This window comes from Babylonia areolata, chromosome 24 (genome assembly GCF_041734735.1).
Source record: "Babylonia areolata isolate BAREFJ2019XMU chromosome 24, ASM4173473v1, whole genome shotgun sequence".
Classification (NCBI taxonomy): Eukaryota; Metazoa; Mollusca; class Gastropoda; order Neogastropoda; family Buccinidae; genus Babylonia; species Babylonia areolata.
In genome coordinates this window covers 14,835,638-14,851,897 of record NC_134899.1, presented here as the reverse complement: position 1 = coordinate 14,851,897, position 16,260 = coordinate 14,835,638, and the positions used below count along the sequence as shown (strand labels likewise).

Sequence of the window (16,260 nt, the reverse complement as noted above, 5' to 3'; positions counted from 1 at the left end):
AAAAACAAAAAAATGTGGACGAAACCATGACACAGCAGTGACAATATTCACACACCATCCACAGCCATACGACATGGACAAAACAGTCATCTCTCATCATCATCTCTCACATCCAAATCCCTCTTGTGTCTGGTATAAACAAAACAAAAGCAAAAACAAATCCCCTCACCAAACTCTTCCTCGGTGCGGCTACGATGGAGGTAGATCCACAGCTTGGAGTTGACGTCGTACTTGACACAAGGATCTTTCTCTGAATGTAGACGATCCAGCGCCCCACTCACCACAGTGTTGATCTGTCAGCACACCAACAGTTTGAAGAGATTATAACAACACAAGTATGGGATCATGTTCATAACAATTCTAAAGCACCAACGTTTGCTTTTCTTCTCAAATTATCAGCTACCAGTTTCAAATGACATCTTTTTCAGAAAACTGAAGAGCAGAGTGAATCACATTAAAAGGAAATTTTCTATCTAAAATTAAATTTTTACTTTGTCATTATAAGTTTAGCATTTTATATGTTGATATTAAATATCAAGCCTTCTCTTGTTGACAACTCAAATTTAATTCACGGAAAATCTACAAATATGTACAAACTGATTGTTTTGGGGGAAAAAAAAAAGAGAAAAGAAAAAAGAAAAGTGTGAGTTGGCATGCTTATGACACAGGGTGAAACAAACTGGTTCACTCGGAATCAATTTACCATGAACAGCACAGAAAATCTTTGTCTATGGGCAGGATACACACATACACATGTTCACACAAACACACCAAAAAAGCTGTAATTGACAGAAGCCTACCTGTGTGTCAGTGACCCCAGGAGAGAGGAACTGGGAATCTTTCAGCAGTTCACAGATGTCACCCCGTGTCCCTTCTCCGTTGGGCAGTCGTGCTGCTGCATCACGCACTGGGGGGAAAAACAACAACAGAGACTGCTTGAAACACAAACATACATCTTGACCAATACTGTACTGCATTTTTTTGCTTATCAGCCCAAAACCTTTTCATCAAGAATGGCCGCTTTTCCCAACAGAAACATGGTTGGTTCACCTGCCTCTCAAATACTTTTAAAGCTGTACCTGGAAGTCTTTGAAATTAGTTCCTCCAGTCTTGATCCTATCAACCAACAAATGGATAGATGTGTGGATGATAGATCCACAAAACAGCATGTATGTGGTATGGCATAGATCTAATCACTGTCCATCTGAACTATTTGGATCCATATATTGAATTCACTGTGGAGAATATAAAATAACGTAAGATAAGATACAACTTTATTGTCTGTAAATGCACAAATATTTGTCTTTTGGCTCGATTACATATAACATTAAATATATCTCACACAATCACTTTTAGATAGAACATGAACATTCATTAAAGTATGCAAGATCAAGAAGGAAAACACTTTCAAGATACACTGGAACATACTGGATGCTGGGAAAATCAAATCAATGCGCCATCTCAAACCAACACACAATGACCAAGATCTGTCCTTTTAAGTCCAACCATCCCCCAGAACATAAACTGTCAGTAGCACTGATGGGAGTGAATGATTTCTGTAATACTGCTGGGAAGTTTGCAGTTCAATATACTGAAGAGCGTGTCTTAATACCAAAACAAAGGGAAAACACTTAAACTAGAAACAGGCACAGAGCCGGTGTTACCTAAGGTGAGAATAGTGACGTAGGCAGGACGGTCAGAGATCAGCAGGTTGTGCTCTCTGGCCTTGGTGATGGCATTCTCCTTGTTGTACACCCCCTTCACTGGACCCACCACTGAATCGTAACCATGGAGATGGTAGGTGAAGGCACGGTGTGGATTGTCAAAACGACGGCGTTCCTGTAACCCCAATAGCAGTATGAATGGACTAACTTGTAGGGTGGCGGTAAAGGACATAGAACACATTGTTCGTGTTACCCCATCAGCAGTATAAAAAGATTAAGCTGTATGCTGGGAGTAAAGGACAGAGAACATACTGTTCCTGTAAACCCAACCGCAGTATGAATGGATCAACCTGCATGATAGTCTGTTATGTCCGACAATGACCATCAGAACAGCAGAGATGGCAACTGTGGTCCCGATTATCTGGGCTAGAATTTGATTGTAGTGGAGAATGTCTTGCCCAAGTTACATCCTCACTCTCTCGGGTTTTAGGACAGTTGGCGATGGGATTGTTCCCAAAGGCCAGCTAGCCCCCAAGGCTGCAGCACTAAGAGCCACTGCAATCTTGCCTCCTAGTTTGAGAGTCATAGTCCTACACAAAAGACTTAACTTGTAAAAGACTTTCCACTCCAATGGAGAAACCACTCATAATATAGCTCTCACTTTGCTGTTGGCCCAACCGTAAACATATGTCAATCTGTGATATAAACTGAGTGTTGGGCTAATGGTGGGGGGAAAGGACATAGAACACATTGTTCCTGTAACCCCATCAGCAGTATGAATGGATCAACTTGTATGGGCGGGGAAGAGGACATTAAACACATTGTTCCTGTAAACACAACAGCAGTATAATGGATTAACCTGTATGTGGGGGAAAAGGACATTAAACACATTGTTCCTGTAAACAAAACAGCAGTATAATGGATTAATCTGTATGTGGGGGGAAAGGACATTAAACACATTGTTCCTGTAAACAAAACAGCAGTATGAATGGATTAACCTGTATGTGGGGGAAAAGGACATTAAACACATTGTTCCTGTAAACAAAACAGCAGTATGAATGGATTAATCTGTATGTGGGGGAAAAGGACATTAAACACAAACACTCATGCAAGTTCACACTGCACAGCTTTTAGTTCCTAATCTCGAGTTCTAAAACATCACCTTTTACAGTGGTTCTGATACACTTAACAGTTCTTAATATTTAAACGACAAAAAAACAACAACAAATACTGCTACTGAAAAGGTGATGCCATGATTTTACGTAAACTGCACATAAAGGAAAACAAATGTTTTAATGCCATTCAGCATATTCAGATATGTGTGTAAATGAGTACACACACAACTGATATTGTACCAATGAACACCATACATCACAAAGACACACATACTAAACTTCCAACCATCTCACCTGCTCTCGATAAAGTGCTTTTTCTGTTGGAAGCGTAGGACGGACAACGAAACTTGTTTTTCTGAAACCACAGGGAAACCACATGCTGACTACCAGATGCTGACATACTGACATGTAAGACTGAGATGAAGGAGGTACATATGTGTCATACATATGTATCACTCACATCCACATATACAACACACTGACTTACAAGTCCACACCTATCGCAGTCTGAACGCTTCCAACACACTCATTTGGATCACTGAAGTATGGACACATTACATGATGAGAACAACTTCGGTCTGAAAGATCCTTTCTAGGTCAAGTTAAAAAAAAAACCCCACATCATTATCATTTATTTCATCTAAATTCAGGTGGAATGTTTCACAGCTCTGCTTTATCACTAATAAAAAAACTTTTCACAGCTCTGCTTTATCACTAATAAAAACTTTGTATAACCTAGTATCAGTAATTCAGAGATAACTTTTACAAACCTGGGTCCTAAACAAAAAGAAAGAAAAAAAGAAAAAACACCCCAAAACTCTCCTGTCTATGCAACACAGACTTTTTTTTTTATCAAGATTTTTTCCCTTAATCTCTGACCAGTACTGCAGCCCTGAAATGGCCCCTTTAAGTCAGCTGGGCAATAAGCAACCCGGTTTGCTCTGACCAGTCTTGACACTATTACTGCTCACGTTCTGACAGGAGGTGGGGAGCCCTGGGTGCTGTTGAGGCTGTCGACAGGCAGGCTGTTCTTGTGCTTCAGCCAGTGCCGGAACAGGGGAGACAGCTGCTGGTTTGAGTCCCGCCCAGCCCCGATCCACTTCCACTGCTGGGCCCGCTCCTTGTAGTCCAGGAAGGGCACAAAGTTCTCCACACTCAGACCTGTACAGGCAGGGAAGGAAGTTGCACTGACTGATACAGCAACAGATACACAGACTAGGCTAACTGAAGGTCCCTTATCATTTTACAGCCATCAGAGCAGTGCATTCATATCCACTGACTAGGGCTCGGCATAGGTAAGCAGGGCCTAATCCTCTCCTTCCACCCATTCACACTGGGGCGGAGTGAGGAAAACTGGAGAAAAAACCTTTCCCAAGGACAGAACACCATGCTGAAACAGGGCCATGACCCCTGATCTCACAACACTGGAGAACACTGAGTCCAATGCCTAACCGATTCACGCTGCCACTGTGTCTAAAGATACACAGATGACAACTACAAAAAAGACATGTTGATCAAAACAAGGATTTATGCTGAAGTTTCATGCATACTTTTGAATTTTCCACTTTCAGGGTTGAGGCTAGGTTTTTAATGTTTCAGTCTGAAAATTACTACATAACCTTCACAACTGTATGTACAACTGTAAGAAGCTGTGACTTTCCACATCTTTCTTTGGTCTGATTTCAGACTACAGTCTGAAAAATATCATTTGTTTTAAACTTATTCACATGCTCACACGAATGCACTTTCATCTGCACATAATTTAATCAACAGAACAAGTGTAGCTTCAATTCTGTGAATACGACTCTATTCTAATTCCTGATTCTTAATCATTGTAATGTGGGACCAATCAAAAGATGAGGGGCAGAAAGAGAGAGAGAGAGAGAGAGAGAGAAGTAAACAGGGACGCATAAAGACAAGAGAGGAACAAGCACAAGGACCACAGTGTGAGAGAGGTTAAGAGTCCACCAAACCAACCTAAAACATCCCCCGACAGAAACTTGAGAGCAGAAATCACCAGCTCCACCCAGTTCTCTGTGTGCACCCAGGAATTCAGGGAAATGGCTGGGGATTCCTGCCATTCCCGAACCCTCTCCTCCACCTGCCGACACACACATGCCATCATCAGTTTGGTTAGAAATATAGCCCTTGCAATGTACAACGACTATCTCCTTCCACTTTGACTAAAGCACTATGTTCATTATAAAATAATTCCCGAAATTGTTCTTGCTCATTTACTCAATATACAATAATTCACGCTGTCATGCTGTTGTGATAATCAGAATATGTATGAAGTTGACTCAAGTCACCAGTGGTGGTGAAAATATTAAGAACTAAAAGCTACACCTGGGGGGGAGCAAGACAGTAGATAGGCACCACTGGAGATCTCTGATGGTTGCATTGTTCCCCCATAACAGAGCATGAAGAGGATGAAGTAAGGAAATTACTGTCTGTTTATTTCTTCTAATGACACCCTCCCAATATTTTTCTTAGATACTCCTTCATTTCAACTATAGCAGTGCATAAAACAAAATGGAGAAGGTACCCAAGCATACAAACTAGAATCAGAACCCACTCATGATTAAAAACAAAAGAATAGAAACAAAACACATTTTAGTATACCACCTCATACAATCAACAACACCCCTTTCACCATTTCCATCATTATCAAATACTACCACCTTCCCCATCATTCCTCACTAGCCCACACCATACAGTGATACACACACTTTCACTGACACAGACAATTACACACACACAAACACACTCACACAGACACACACACATTCCCCCACACACCCACCTATCCCCTCTCCTCCCCACACGGACAAATATCCAACCTTGGCAGTTGTAGCTTTGGAGTCGGGGAAATCACAGATGATATCTCGCAGAAGGCTGAAGAAGTTGTCAGCCTGGCCCATGGACAGCCGTGCCGGAAGCGCGCTGTCAAACATAAAGCTTCATGCTCACTCAGGATGTCAAGTCAAGCACACTCTTTGCCGCAGGTTTCTTTAAGGTACACTGCAGGAGACATGTAAACACTACGCTACTTAAACCCTTGACTGCTGAGCCTTGGTCAAATGTGATCAGTGTGAGATAAGCTTGAAAGACAGTTACTATTTTGTGTGTGTGTGTACTTACCAATGGTGTCACTGATTTTGCTGTAGAGAAAGGGGGGGAAAAAAAAAAAGCAATCAAAAGAACAGCAAGCTAAACACACCTTGACTGACACCTGACATGCAAGGTCTGTGTTATCGCAGTCAGGTGACAGCTCTTCACTGATGAGCACTCAGCAGCAGCAGTCAAGAGGTTTAAGTCCCTACAAAAACATGTATAACAGTCCTACAGTCTTTTTTTTTCTTTTCGTTTTAATTAAAATGTGAGACTTGAACCAATGAAAAGGGTAAGACAATGGAAAGATATAAGAGAAAGAGACAGAAAATGGCAATCCAAGAAAAAACAGACAAAAAAAATTTTTTTTTTTACAGCTATAAATCATAGAAGCAGGGAAAAAATCTGAAACACTAGAACTGATACAAACAAATAAAAGAAAAAGATAAGAAACAGTCTAAACAAATAACTGGAGTTGATGTTAAAAAACAAAAAACACAGTCTAAATAAATAACAAAAGTGTATGTCTGCATTTACAACAAAAAAAAAAAAGGAGAAAAAAAAAAGACATTTATGAACACATACGCACTTCATCCAGAAAATTTCCAGCAACAAAACACACACATATTGCCCCCCCCAACCCCCACCACAAACTACTGAACTCCCCACCACCTTCATCCTCTCCATCACTTACTCGACCAAGGGGAAGTCCGGCACTCCATCATCGCGATGCGTCAAGAGGTCAGAGTGCACGTCCAGGTTGGTGGCCGCTGGCTGCAAGGTCAAGGACACATCCCCGACCTCCTCCATTTCCTCCTTCTCCGACTTGACCTTTCGCTTTATCTTCTTCTCTGTCTTCACACGTGGGACCCTGGGTTGCGGCTTCTTCTTGCCTGTGGCAGTGGGGGTGGTAGTGGGGGCAGGGGTCGTTGTCACCGGCGACGCTCCCGCCACTGCTGCCAGTGCTGCGACTGGGACCTCCACCTCCTGCCCTGCATCCCCATTGGCCGTCACCACTGGCAACCAGATACGACAAAGTGCCATTGGGGAAAACAGTCTCTACACCTACCACCTGGTTGTGAATATCCTACTTTGGTGTATTTCCAATAATAATAATTTGCATTCATGATACAGTCACCCTGCAGCTCAAAACACATTCAACAACATGTAGCATTAATAACGAACAGGAGTAACTATTTAAGACACAGAACCTGGATTATGTATAAATACATGGCCCCTAGAAAACTTTTTTCCTCTTGACCACAAGATTCTCCACAGGCCTTTACTATCAAATGTTAGGAGTATGATTTGGAAATATTTCACTGATGTCTCATCTAAATTACCGTAAAGTTCGGTCTATAAGCCGCGACTTTTTACCCCAGCTTCAACCTCTGCGGCTTATACAATGATGCGGCTTATTTGCGGATTTTAACGATTCCGGGAGTGTCAAGTTCTCGTCTATTCTTAGCTGCCCTTCAACTCACCAAAATCATGATCTAAATTATGGATCTTATTTTCGTTGTGTTTATTTATTATTTTTTTGTGGCACTAGCAGTATTTTCGCTTGCTTTTCTTTGTGTTGTTCCCGCTTCTGTTTATTTCATAACCTACAGTATCGACAGCTTTTCTTAGTATCAGTATGTGTTCTGGTACCGGAAATAAGTGTGGCTTATAAACTGGTGCGGCTTATGTATGTATAAAGTTCAATTTTTTCCAAATTTAGTGGGTGCGGCTTATATACCAGTGCGCTCAATAGACTGAACTTTACGGTACTAATTCATTCAATGTAGAGGTATTTTCAAACCATGCATCTGACAAACTAGAAAAAAAGTAAAAAACCCCACCACCACAAGCATTCATTTACACACAAAACATGATAGATACACATCTTTCAAAAAAAAAAAAAAATCTTTCTTATAAACACTCAATTTAGATACAGTTTAAAAAGGAAACAAAAGAAATTACCAAAAGCAGCTGAAAAAAGTGCATTAGCAAACAAATCAGAATCATAACTGAAATGTTAGTGGAAAGAAAACTTAGAGGTTCGAGGACAACACTTCTGACTAAGAACTGTTTGATAAAGTAACATGGAAGAGTGGGCAAAAAAGCAGTCTTTCAATTTCCCAAACACACATAAAGCATTACGGCATTCAACACACAGGTACCGGTTCAGTTACAGTTTTAAGATGTCAAAATGTGTAAACTGACCTACATACACTACACCACATCAACTGTAGGTACCGGTAAGTCAACAGGGTAAGAGAAACAGAACCGTACAGAGGGCAGATGAGGTACCTTGACTTAACAATGCAGACCCCACAAACCCCATTTCTTTACAATGCTGATGACAGGTATCACCTACCAGGAGATGTCTTGTTGGTCTTTTTACTGGCTTGGCATCTGTTCAGGATATCCTGCAAGGTGACTTCTGTGGTGTTCAACTCTGGTATGTTCTGCAACAATGCCAAGCACACTGACCGTCTGCTGTGGTGGATCTCTCATGGTTAAACACACACAGATACTAAACTCACTCACACACACATACATACATGTTCACACACATGCAGGCGCACACAAAAACATGGATGCATGTGCAGCCACACCCACACACATCCATGACCAAACAGACACTAACCGGTTCTTCCAGCTTGCGACGTTTATGTCTCTTCAGCATCTGTCTGTAGTGGTCATCTGTGATTTCCACAGGACTGAGAGCTCTGGGCCGTTTGTTGGCATTACCTGCACAACAATCGATACACCTCACCTGTCAATTATTGGAACCACATGCACAACAACCCACACACCTCACCTGTCCATTGTTGGCAATAACTGCACAAACCATACATCTTACAAATCATAACCAGTCTTATGCAATACTTTCATCCTTACCATATCACCCACTCTCTTTTTTTCATTAGCTTGTTTCATATTCAATATTGCAAATCCTTACCTTTTAATCTCTTCAATTCCCATGGTTGCAAATTGAAAAACCATATAGACAGGCTAGCATACATACAAATTTTCCTTTCATAAGCTTCAGTGAAAAAATAATTGAAGAACAAACCTATTGTCTTCTTATTCACTATTAATTGATGTGTTCTTCCAGAAAAAGAGGGCGCTAGTCAGGGGGGCAAATGGGAGGTTACCTACTTCCGGGAGGTTATTGGCCGAAGCTACTTTCGTTTTCTCCGCATAGGCGCATAGTAGTTTGTACAGGACAGGAATGTCAGACCACTGCCGGAGTCTGCACTTGTGGGTCACGGTTAAGTATGTGTAATCAAACTAGTGATTTCTTTTTATTTCTATAAAGTACTTTTCACTGCAATTGCTGCTTCAAGTTCCTTGCTCACAGATGTTGAGAATAATATCATTTATCTTTCTGACCTTCTCATTATGTTTAATAAATGAACCCCAAATGCATTCATGTTCACTTTCACCCTTTGTACTACACAATGTAGAAAACCAGCACTTTGAAACGTGTAGCTTTCACAGGGCCCTGAATCAGCAAGGACATAATAAATAAAAGTAACAGCTACAAAGTCTTCCTATGCCCATCACTTACGCTTTAAAACAATCATAAGCACTTAAAAGGAAGATGTGGACCCATGGGTGATCCAGGCCTCCCCCTTGGATTGCCAGTTAAACCTCAACCTCAGATGAACAGCCAGGATATCACTCCTCTTCAGACAGCCAGGACTCCGCCTCAGAATGTCGGATGGGCCTCACACCCTGACTCCACACCCTCAAACAATAAAACCTCCACAAGAACAAGACAGTAGCACTGAAAAAAGGAAATTTTCTATCTAAAATTACGTTTAAATAACATACTTACCGTGACCCAACTAGTGCAGACTCCGGCAGGGGTCTGACATTCCTTTCCTGTGCAAACTACTATCCGCCTATGCGGAGAAAACGAAACTACGGCCGATGACCTCCCGGAAGTAGGTAACCTCCCCTTTTGACGGCAGCTGAAAAACTGGACTTTTAGGGCAAAAGCCAATAGGTTGTTAAACTCAACTCTTGGCCCCAGGAATGATTTCTTACTGTCAATGTGGGAGGCCAGGGACAGACCTGTCAGTGATAAAGCCACACCATCACCACTGTGAGAAGAGACAGAAGGCAGAAAACAATGCATGCTGGAAACCTTCACATGATGCTGTGAATGTGTCAGAGCATAGAAAATGGGAAGGCCCTTTTTGTCATGCCCATATTTATTCCAAGACTTATGGGTGCTGTGGTCTGCAGCTGGAGTTGGTCACAAGACATACACACACATCACACACACTAAACCAGACCTGAAATGTCGCCATTGAGGGTGGAAGGTTTGCTGGCGAAGGTAGCCACAACACTCGGGGTAGTGGGTTCTGGTGATGGGATAGGGCCTAGAGACCTGTGCAGCTGTCTCTTGCTCCGTTGTACTGTATCTGAAACACACACACACTGATCAGTACAGCTGTCATTTGCTCCACTGTACTGAATCTGACACACACACACACAGATCAGTACAGCTGTCATTTGCTCCATTGTACTGAATCTGACACACACAGATCAGTACAGGTGTCACTGCTTTGTACTGTATTTGAGACACAGACACTGTTCAGCATAGATGTCGCTTGCTGCATTGTACTATATCTGAGACATACACACTGGTAAGCATAGCTGTTGCATGCTGTGTTGTACTGTATCTGACACACACACGCTGAACAGTAGCTTGCTGTGTTGCACACACACACACACTGATCAGAATAGCTGTTGCTTGCTGCGTTGTACTGTATCCGAGAACACGCACACACTGATCAGCACAGCTGCTATTTGCCCCATTGTTCTGTATCAAAGACACATGCACACACTGACACCCAGTGTGTTGCTGAAACACAACTGTGATTGTCAAGGACAGACAGGTTTGCATCACTGCAGTTTAAACGGTAAATTCCTTTTTTTTTCTAAACAGGAGTCAAGATCTGATGAGCAATGCATGTTTTGATTCCCCTCTTCCAACACCTTTGAATCTGCTCTCTGACCCAGAAGCAATGTACTTACTGATGCTCTCCTCTTCTTCTGACGAGGTGTCCTCCAGGTTGCATTCTTCTCTTGCTTCCTTTAGAATCCTGGCACAGACATATGCAATATTTCATTTGTTTGTTTTTCTAATATCATTTTCCTGTGTTATATGCAAATCTGCATTCAGCTGTGAGACTGAAAACTGTAAGAGAAAACAGATCCAGGTCTGCATGGTATTCAATCTTTCAAGACTTGAAAGCGGTTGAGGTACATCATATTAAGAGCAGTATCAACTTGCATAAAGTTACACATGATGACATCCATCATTTTCCATGCTTTTGATCACTATCACTGAAATTAAAAACAATATGTCATGCAGAAGTCCGATACTGTCCAGACAGATGTTTCTGATCCATCATTTTCCATGCTTTTGATCACTATCATTGAAATTAAAATCAATATGTCATGCAGATGTCTGAAACTGTCCAGACAGATGGTTCTGATCAAAACACCCACCTGTGGTAATTCTTCTCCACCCGATCCTTCATGTCTTTGTTTCTTTCAGGTTTGGGTACAGAGCGGAAAGGCAACACTTTGTCAGGAGGCTGTCCATTTCTCAGATGAAGAGTTCTCTGTGTAACAGAAAAAAGTCAATCTCAATGGCTGTAAGGCACTGTATGTACTGAGTAAGATGTGTTTGTTTGGATGTGTTATTTTTGGGTCTGTTGTACTTCTGTGGGTAAAGAAAGCCTGCATACAAAATGCACATCTGTGTAATTGCTTTTGTATCAGTTTGCAAGTGAAAGAGAGAGAGTGAGAGAGTGTGTGTGTAGATGTGAATGTATATATGTGTATATGCATGTGTCTGTGTGTTTTCAAGCGAATACTTCTGCTGATACTGTATGTATACATTTATGTATTCCTTAACAATAAAATCCTTGCTATGTGTGCACATGTGTGTATGTTGTTGAGAATGTAGGAATTTTCATTTTGGGACATAAAACTGTAAACATACCTCTCTTGAGACGATGATTTCACTGACTAGATTGGAGAGGTACTTCTGCTGAGTGAACTTGTACTCTCTTTTTTTGAACTTGCGACACATGCGATTGCACTTGGCTATATCTGGCGACAAGAGGCCGTCTGAAACAGTCACAATTCAGCCAAGGTAAATGACAAGAGCAGACTACATTTTTGTGATGAAACATAACAAATCTGTATTTGTTCATGGGAATAAAATGAAAAATGATGTGCATAACTGCTAGCAATCAAAAGAACTCATACTGTCCTCACAGTCACAGCACCAGTTTTACTTAAGCACAGCAATTTCACAATGTTTTGACTTGAAACAAAGCAGAAAGGAAATAGACACATGGGACCTAAAGACAGTGAACAAGCAAGGTACACACAAGTTAGCGACAAACATGGGAGTCTATATCTATTATATGTTTACTCCCTGTTTGGTGGGGGGTTTGTATTATACTCCCTGTCTGGTTATAAGTCAAATCTCTTTGGAGTCAAAGTGCATGTTGAACTGCTGCAAACTAGGCCTACAGGTATGGCCTAGTCTGCACCAGTTTGACATGGTACAGTATATGACAACAACAAAAAATAAGAGAAGGAGAGAAAGGGGACAGGAAAGTAAGAGGGAAGAGAAAAAACTGTTTCCCAGAGCTTACTAATATTTTATTTTACCATGTTATCTTACATTTCTTTAATCATATTGGGTTATCCAGATCCAAGAACACCACATACAGGTGACAGCAATACAACATGTTATGGAGTTCGGCTGTCCTGTGGAAAAAAAACAACTTACCTTTCAGTTTCTTGTGAAACTGCTGTAGTGGATTTCCAAATTTGAAATTGTCACCATTGAACAACCGCCTGTAAAAGAGGTCAGTCACAAATTAACCCTTCGACTACTGGAACTCTGTAATTTTTGCAAAACAATCACCAACCTCTAAAAATATTGCAACAACTGAAATCATTCTCAATATATGTATATGTTTTCTATAAGGAAAATGAATGGAGAATACAATCATCATATGATCAATGTTGACAGGATAATATAACTTCCAATCAGGGGAAGATAACTCAAATTTTTACAAAAAAAAATAGACAAAACATTTTGGAAAAAAAAGAAAGAAGAAAATTCAAATCTGTTTATTCTACGGGTGGAATGGTGCTAAAATATAAGGGCATGAACTAGACACAACAACCAAGTGCAATTATTTTGTTTTCCTCTACTATCATGTACACATAAACACTCACATACACCCACAAACACCCTCCCACCCACACACCTACAAACGCTATCACACAATATTACAACAAAAAGGCTGACTGTAAATAATATTTCTGCTTGGAGCTCTCATCATAGAGACAATAGTAGATAAAAACCCCAAAATGAAGGTTTAAAGCTAAAAAGTAAAACGGTGAGTTTGTATTATACTCCATGTTTGGTGATACATACTTACCATGTCAAACTGATGCAAGCTAGGCCTATCGGTTTGCTCTGCTTGGCCAAATTTCGTGTGGCTAACAGTGAAAAGATGACCCGTCTTGCCGGGTCCACTCTTAGCCAATCAAACACCTCTAAAAGCCACAAGCGCTGTAAAATAGTTTTTTTTTTCTATACTCACTTCTATCACGACCCCATCCCCTTCTTGTAAATGTACCTTGCGGTTGTAGTAAAATTATCATCAGGATCACCAGAATCACTTCAGCTGATCAACAACATTACTTTCGTCTTCTATCACGTTTTCATCGTTGTTATTGTCGATTTACTGAGATATTGATTTGAACATGCATCAAGACAGTCACTATTTGCAAGGAAGTAAGCTTATTCAAGAGACTGGCTGGACTGTTGATAATGTAGTCACCCCTAAAGTATGGATATATCTGTGGTTAGAAGCCAAAGGCTTAATCACCTTAACTCCGTCAAACTCATGCTTTACATCACAGTATACATACTTACCTTACTGTCTCGTCTTTTTCAGCTTCATCATCTTCAGGAAATGTTGGAAGCAATGCCTGGAATAATAAATTAACTACATTATAACAAATCATATAACATTGGCTGAATATAGACATATTTATATAATATGCATGCACATACACACAATATGCATGAACCCCCAGAGCCCACGGATACCTCCTGTAATGGCATTTTTATAATATCAAGTTTGCCAAACTTGACAACAATGAGATGTCTATTTCATTAGATCAATACAATTCCATTGCATGATCTTTTTTTTGTGAGCAGTCAGTTTAAACTTTCATAACCATTGAACTTTAGATCAGATCAAACTACTGCTGCAGACTGCAATAAATGGTGTGAGCCTTTTCCCCCTGTATTCACAAAAACAACATGTAATTTGTTCCAGCACTATACTATATTACTACTGTATACTGAAGACAGTAGTATACCACTTTTAGTTTACAACTGCTGCAGTCACTGGATTAAGAGGTGCATAACTGTCAATGTCATCACAGCAAATGAGCAGAACATACAACCACACTGTGACTTGGACAAACATCAGTTAAACAAGAGATGTAACACAGGGCTCACTATTCTTTTGGGCTGTTCCAGAGTATGTATCTAGCTCAGTTTAACCAACAAGACAACACAGGTTTAGCTCATCATAGTTCATCAACAGCTGCACAGATTATACAATCACAATATTCACATGCTCAGTTAACTCATCAAAAAAAGAAAGAAAAGATTTGCCTCCAAGAGAAATGAATATAGCTATCCACTGATATAAAAGTATTGATTTATGCCTCATAGTTTTTTTATTTTATTTATTTTTTTAGTTAGATCTATAAACTTACAATTACAACAGAACTATCAATCTGCATTTAAATACAAAAGTGTTTTACCTCAGTGCCTGCATGCTTACCATGCTTATTAAGCATACTTCTGAATCTTATTTCCTTGCATGTATATGCATGTAGTATGCACATGCATGCATGCATGCTGATGTAGACACTGGCATACAAACAAATCAACACATAGAAGGCATGAAAATTTAAACACCTAAATTTTGAAATATCAATACCCCCAGAAAATTGTGAGATATACAGACATACAATATTGTAAGTGTAAATACACCAAGACCTTACCTTTAAACGTTTTCTTTCTTCCTCATCCAGAACGTTATTCCATGTATCCACTGACATTACATGCTCAAAGATGTTTGTCTGTAAAACCAAGACAGACATGTATCTATAGATTAGATCTGTGTCAAGACATACTGCACAGTTTAAAAGAACAACAACAACAATGGTTGGTTTCCTAAACAAAGATCATAAAGAATCTGGCAGTGACCATCAATCAGAATATGATGAATAACAGAAGAATCTGGTCACTTAAAACCCCAAACAGCAAACTGTGGAAGGTATGTGAAAGCTGGATTTAGAGACCCATTGTAATTATTTGTTATTTTATCTTCTCGAATATGATCAATAGGCTTTATGACAAATGTGCCTGGTATGGTTTCAAAGAGATCTGAATCTAACACAGTAACAGCACACAAATTTGTATAATGTACCTGAATGAACACTTGCTTTGTACATTATAACTGTTCTCATTTTCAGTCACTGATCATTATCAAAATAAAAAAGGATTTCTTTTTTGGATAAAAAAGAAAACCTGTTACAATTAAGTACTGAATATAACAATTGATATGATTATAAACTGTACTGTAACACCAACATGAAATACTTTACATATTTCATGCAAATCACGAGTCTGTGGTCTCCAATATTTGCTTTTGTAGTCTCAACATCAGTGTGGTTTTTTTCTTCTTCACAAAATCACATTAAAAAAAAAGAAAAAAAAAAAGAAAAAAGTTACGGTAGCGGTAATGCAAGCTGGCCAATCTGACATATGTAACTACATCAGTACATTGTATAGAACTCACCTGACTGTTGAAGGCCTCTGGTAGCATCACCTGCTCTTTGTTCAAAATACACCTCTCCATGCGTAATCCTTGTCCAGTGCCTCCCGCAGGTAATGGGGGCAAGCGTGGATCAGCCATAGTGCTGATCAGGAATCTGAATATGACAGCACAACATCTATAACATGGAATGGTTGCATCTGATCAAATCATAGCCACACAAAGTTCAGTTCAGTTACTCAAGGAGGCGTCACTGCGTTTGGACAAATCTATACGTTACACCACTTCTGCCTGACCAGCAGCGTAACCCAACATGCTTAGTCAGGCCTTGTGGGGAAAAAATAAGAAAGAAACATACACAAATGAATTTCCGGTTGAAAAGGCACTGAGGCAACCATGTGTTTGTTCTGTATTGTCCATATGTTCTGTGTGGCTTGTTCAGGATTAAAGAGGCTATGCCAGTCTTGA

General features: G+C 40.1%; 1 protein-coding gene across 2 annotated transcripts in view; it reads right to left on the bottom strand.

Annotated features, from left to right (window-relative positions):
* The window catches only part of LOC143298812 (uncharacterized), a 30,225-nt gene that overhangs the window by 12,512 nt on the left and 1,453 nt on the right, over window positions 1-16,260 (bottom strand). For both annotated transcript variants that reach the window (XM_076611790.1, XM_076611791.1), the window contains exons 2-19: window positions 15,817-15,949; window positions 15,017-15,094; window positions 13,869-13,924; window positions 12,708-12,775; window positions 11,907-12,034; window positions 11,408-11,523; window positions 10,931-10,998; window positions 10,186-10,314; window positions 8,526-8,629; window positions 8,253-8,343; window positions 6,585-6,906; window positions 5,620-5,722; window positions 4,757-4,880; window positions 3,751-3,940; window positions 3,074-3,134; window positions 1,665-1,839; window positions 801-907; window positions 170-293 (exon numbers count right to left, since the gene is read on the bottom strand). In XM_076611790.1, coding sequence (XP_076467905.1) covers window positions 170-293; window positions 801-907; window positions 1,665-1,839; window positions 3,074-3,134; window positions 3,751-3,940; window positions 4,757-4,880; window positions 5,620-5,722; window positions 6,585-6,906; window positions 8,253-8,343; window positions 8,526-8,629; window positions 10,186-10,314; window positions 10,931-10,998; window positions 11,408-11,523; window positions 11,907-12,034; window positions 12,708-12,775; window positions 13,869-13,924; window positions 15,017-15,094; window positions 15,817-15,933 — 2,161 coding nt within the window. In that variant the 5' untranslated portion in view covers window positions 15,934-15,949. The remainder of the gene's footprint in view (window positions 1-169; window positions 294-800; window positions 908-1,664; window positions 1,840-3,073; window positions 3,135-3,750; window positions 3,941-4,756; window positions 4,881-5,619; window positions 5,723-6,584; window positions 6,907-8,252; window positions 8,344-8,525; window positions 8,630-10,185; window positions 10,315-10,930; window positions 10,999-11,407; window positions 11,524-11,906; window positions 12,035-12,707; window positions 12,776-13,868; window positions 13,925-15,016; window positions 15,095-15,816; window positions 15,950-16,260) is intronic.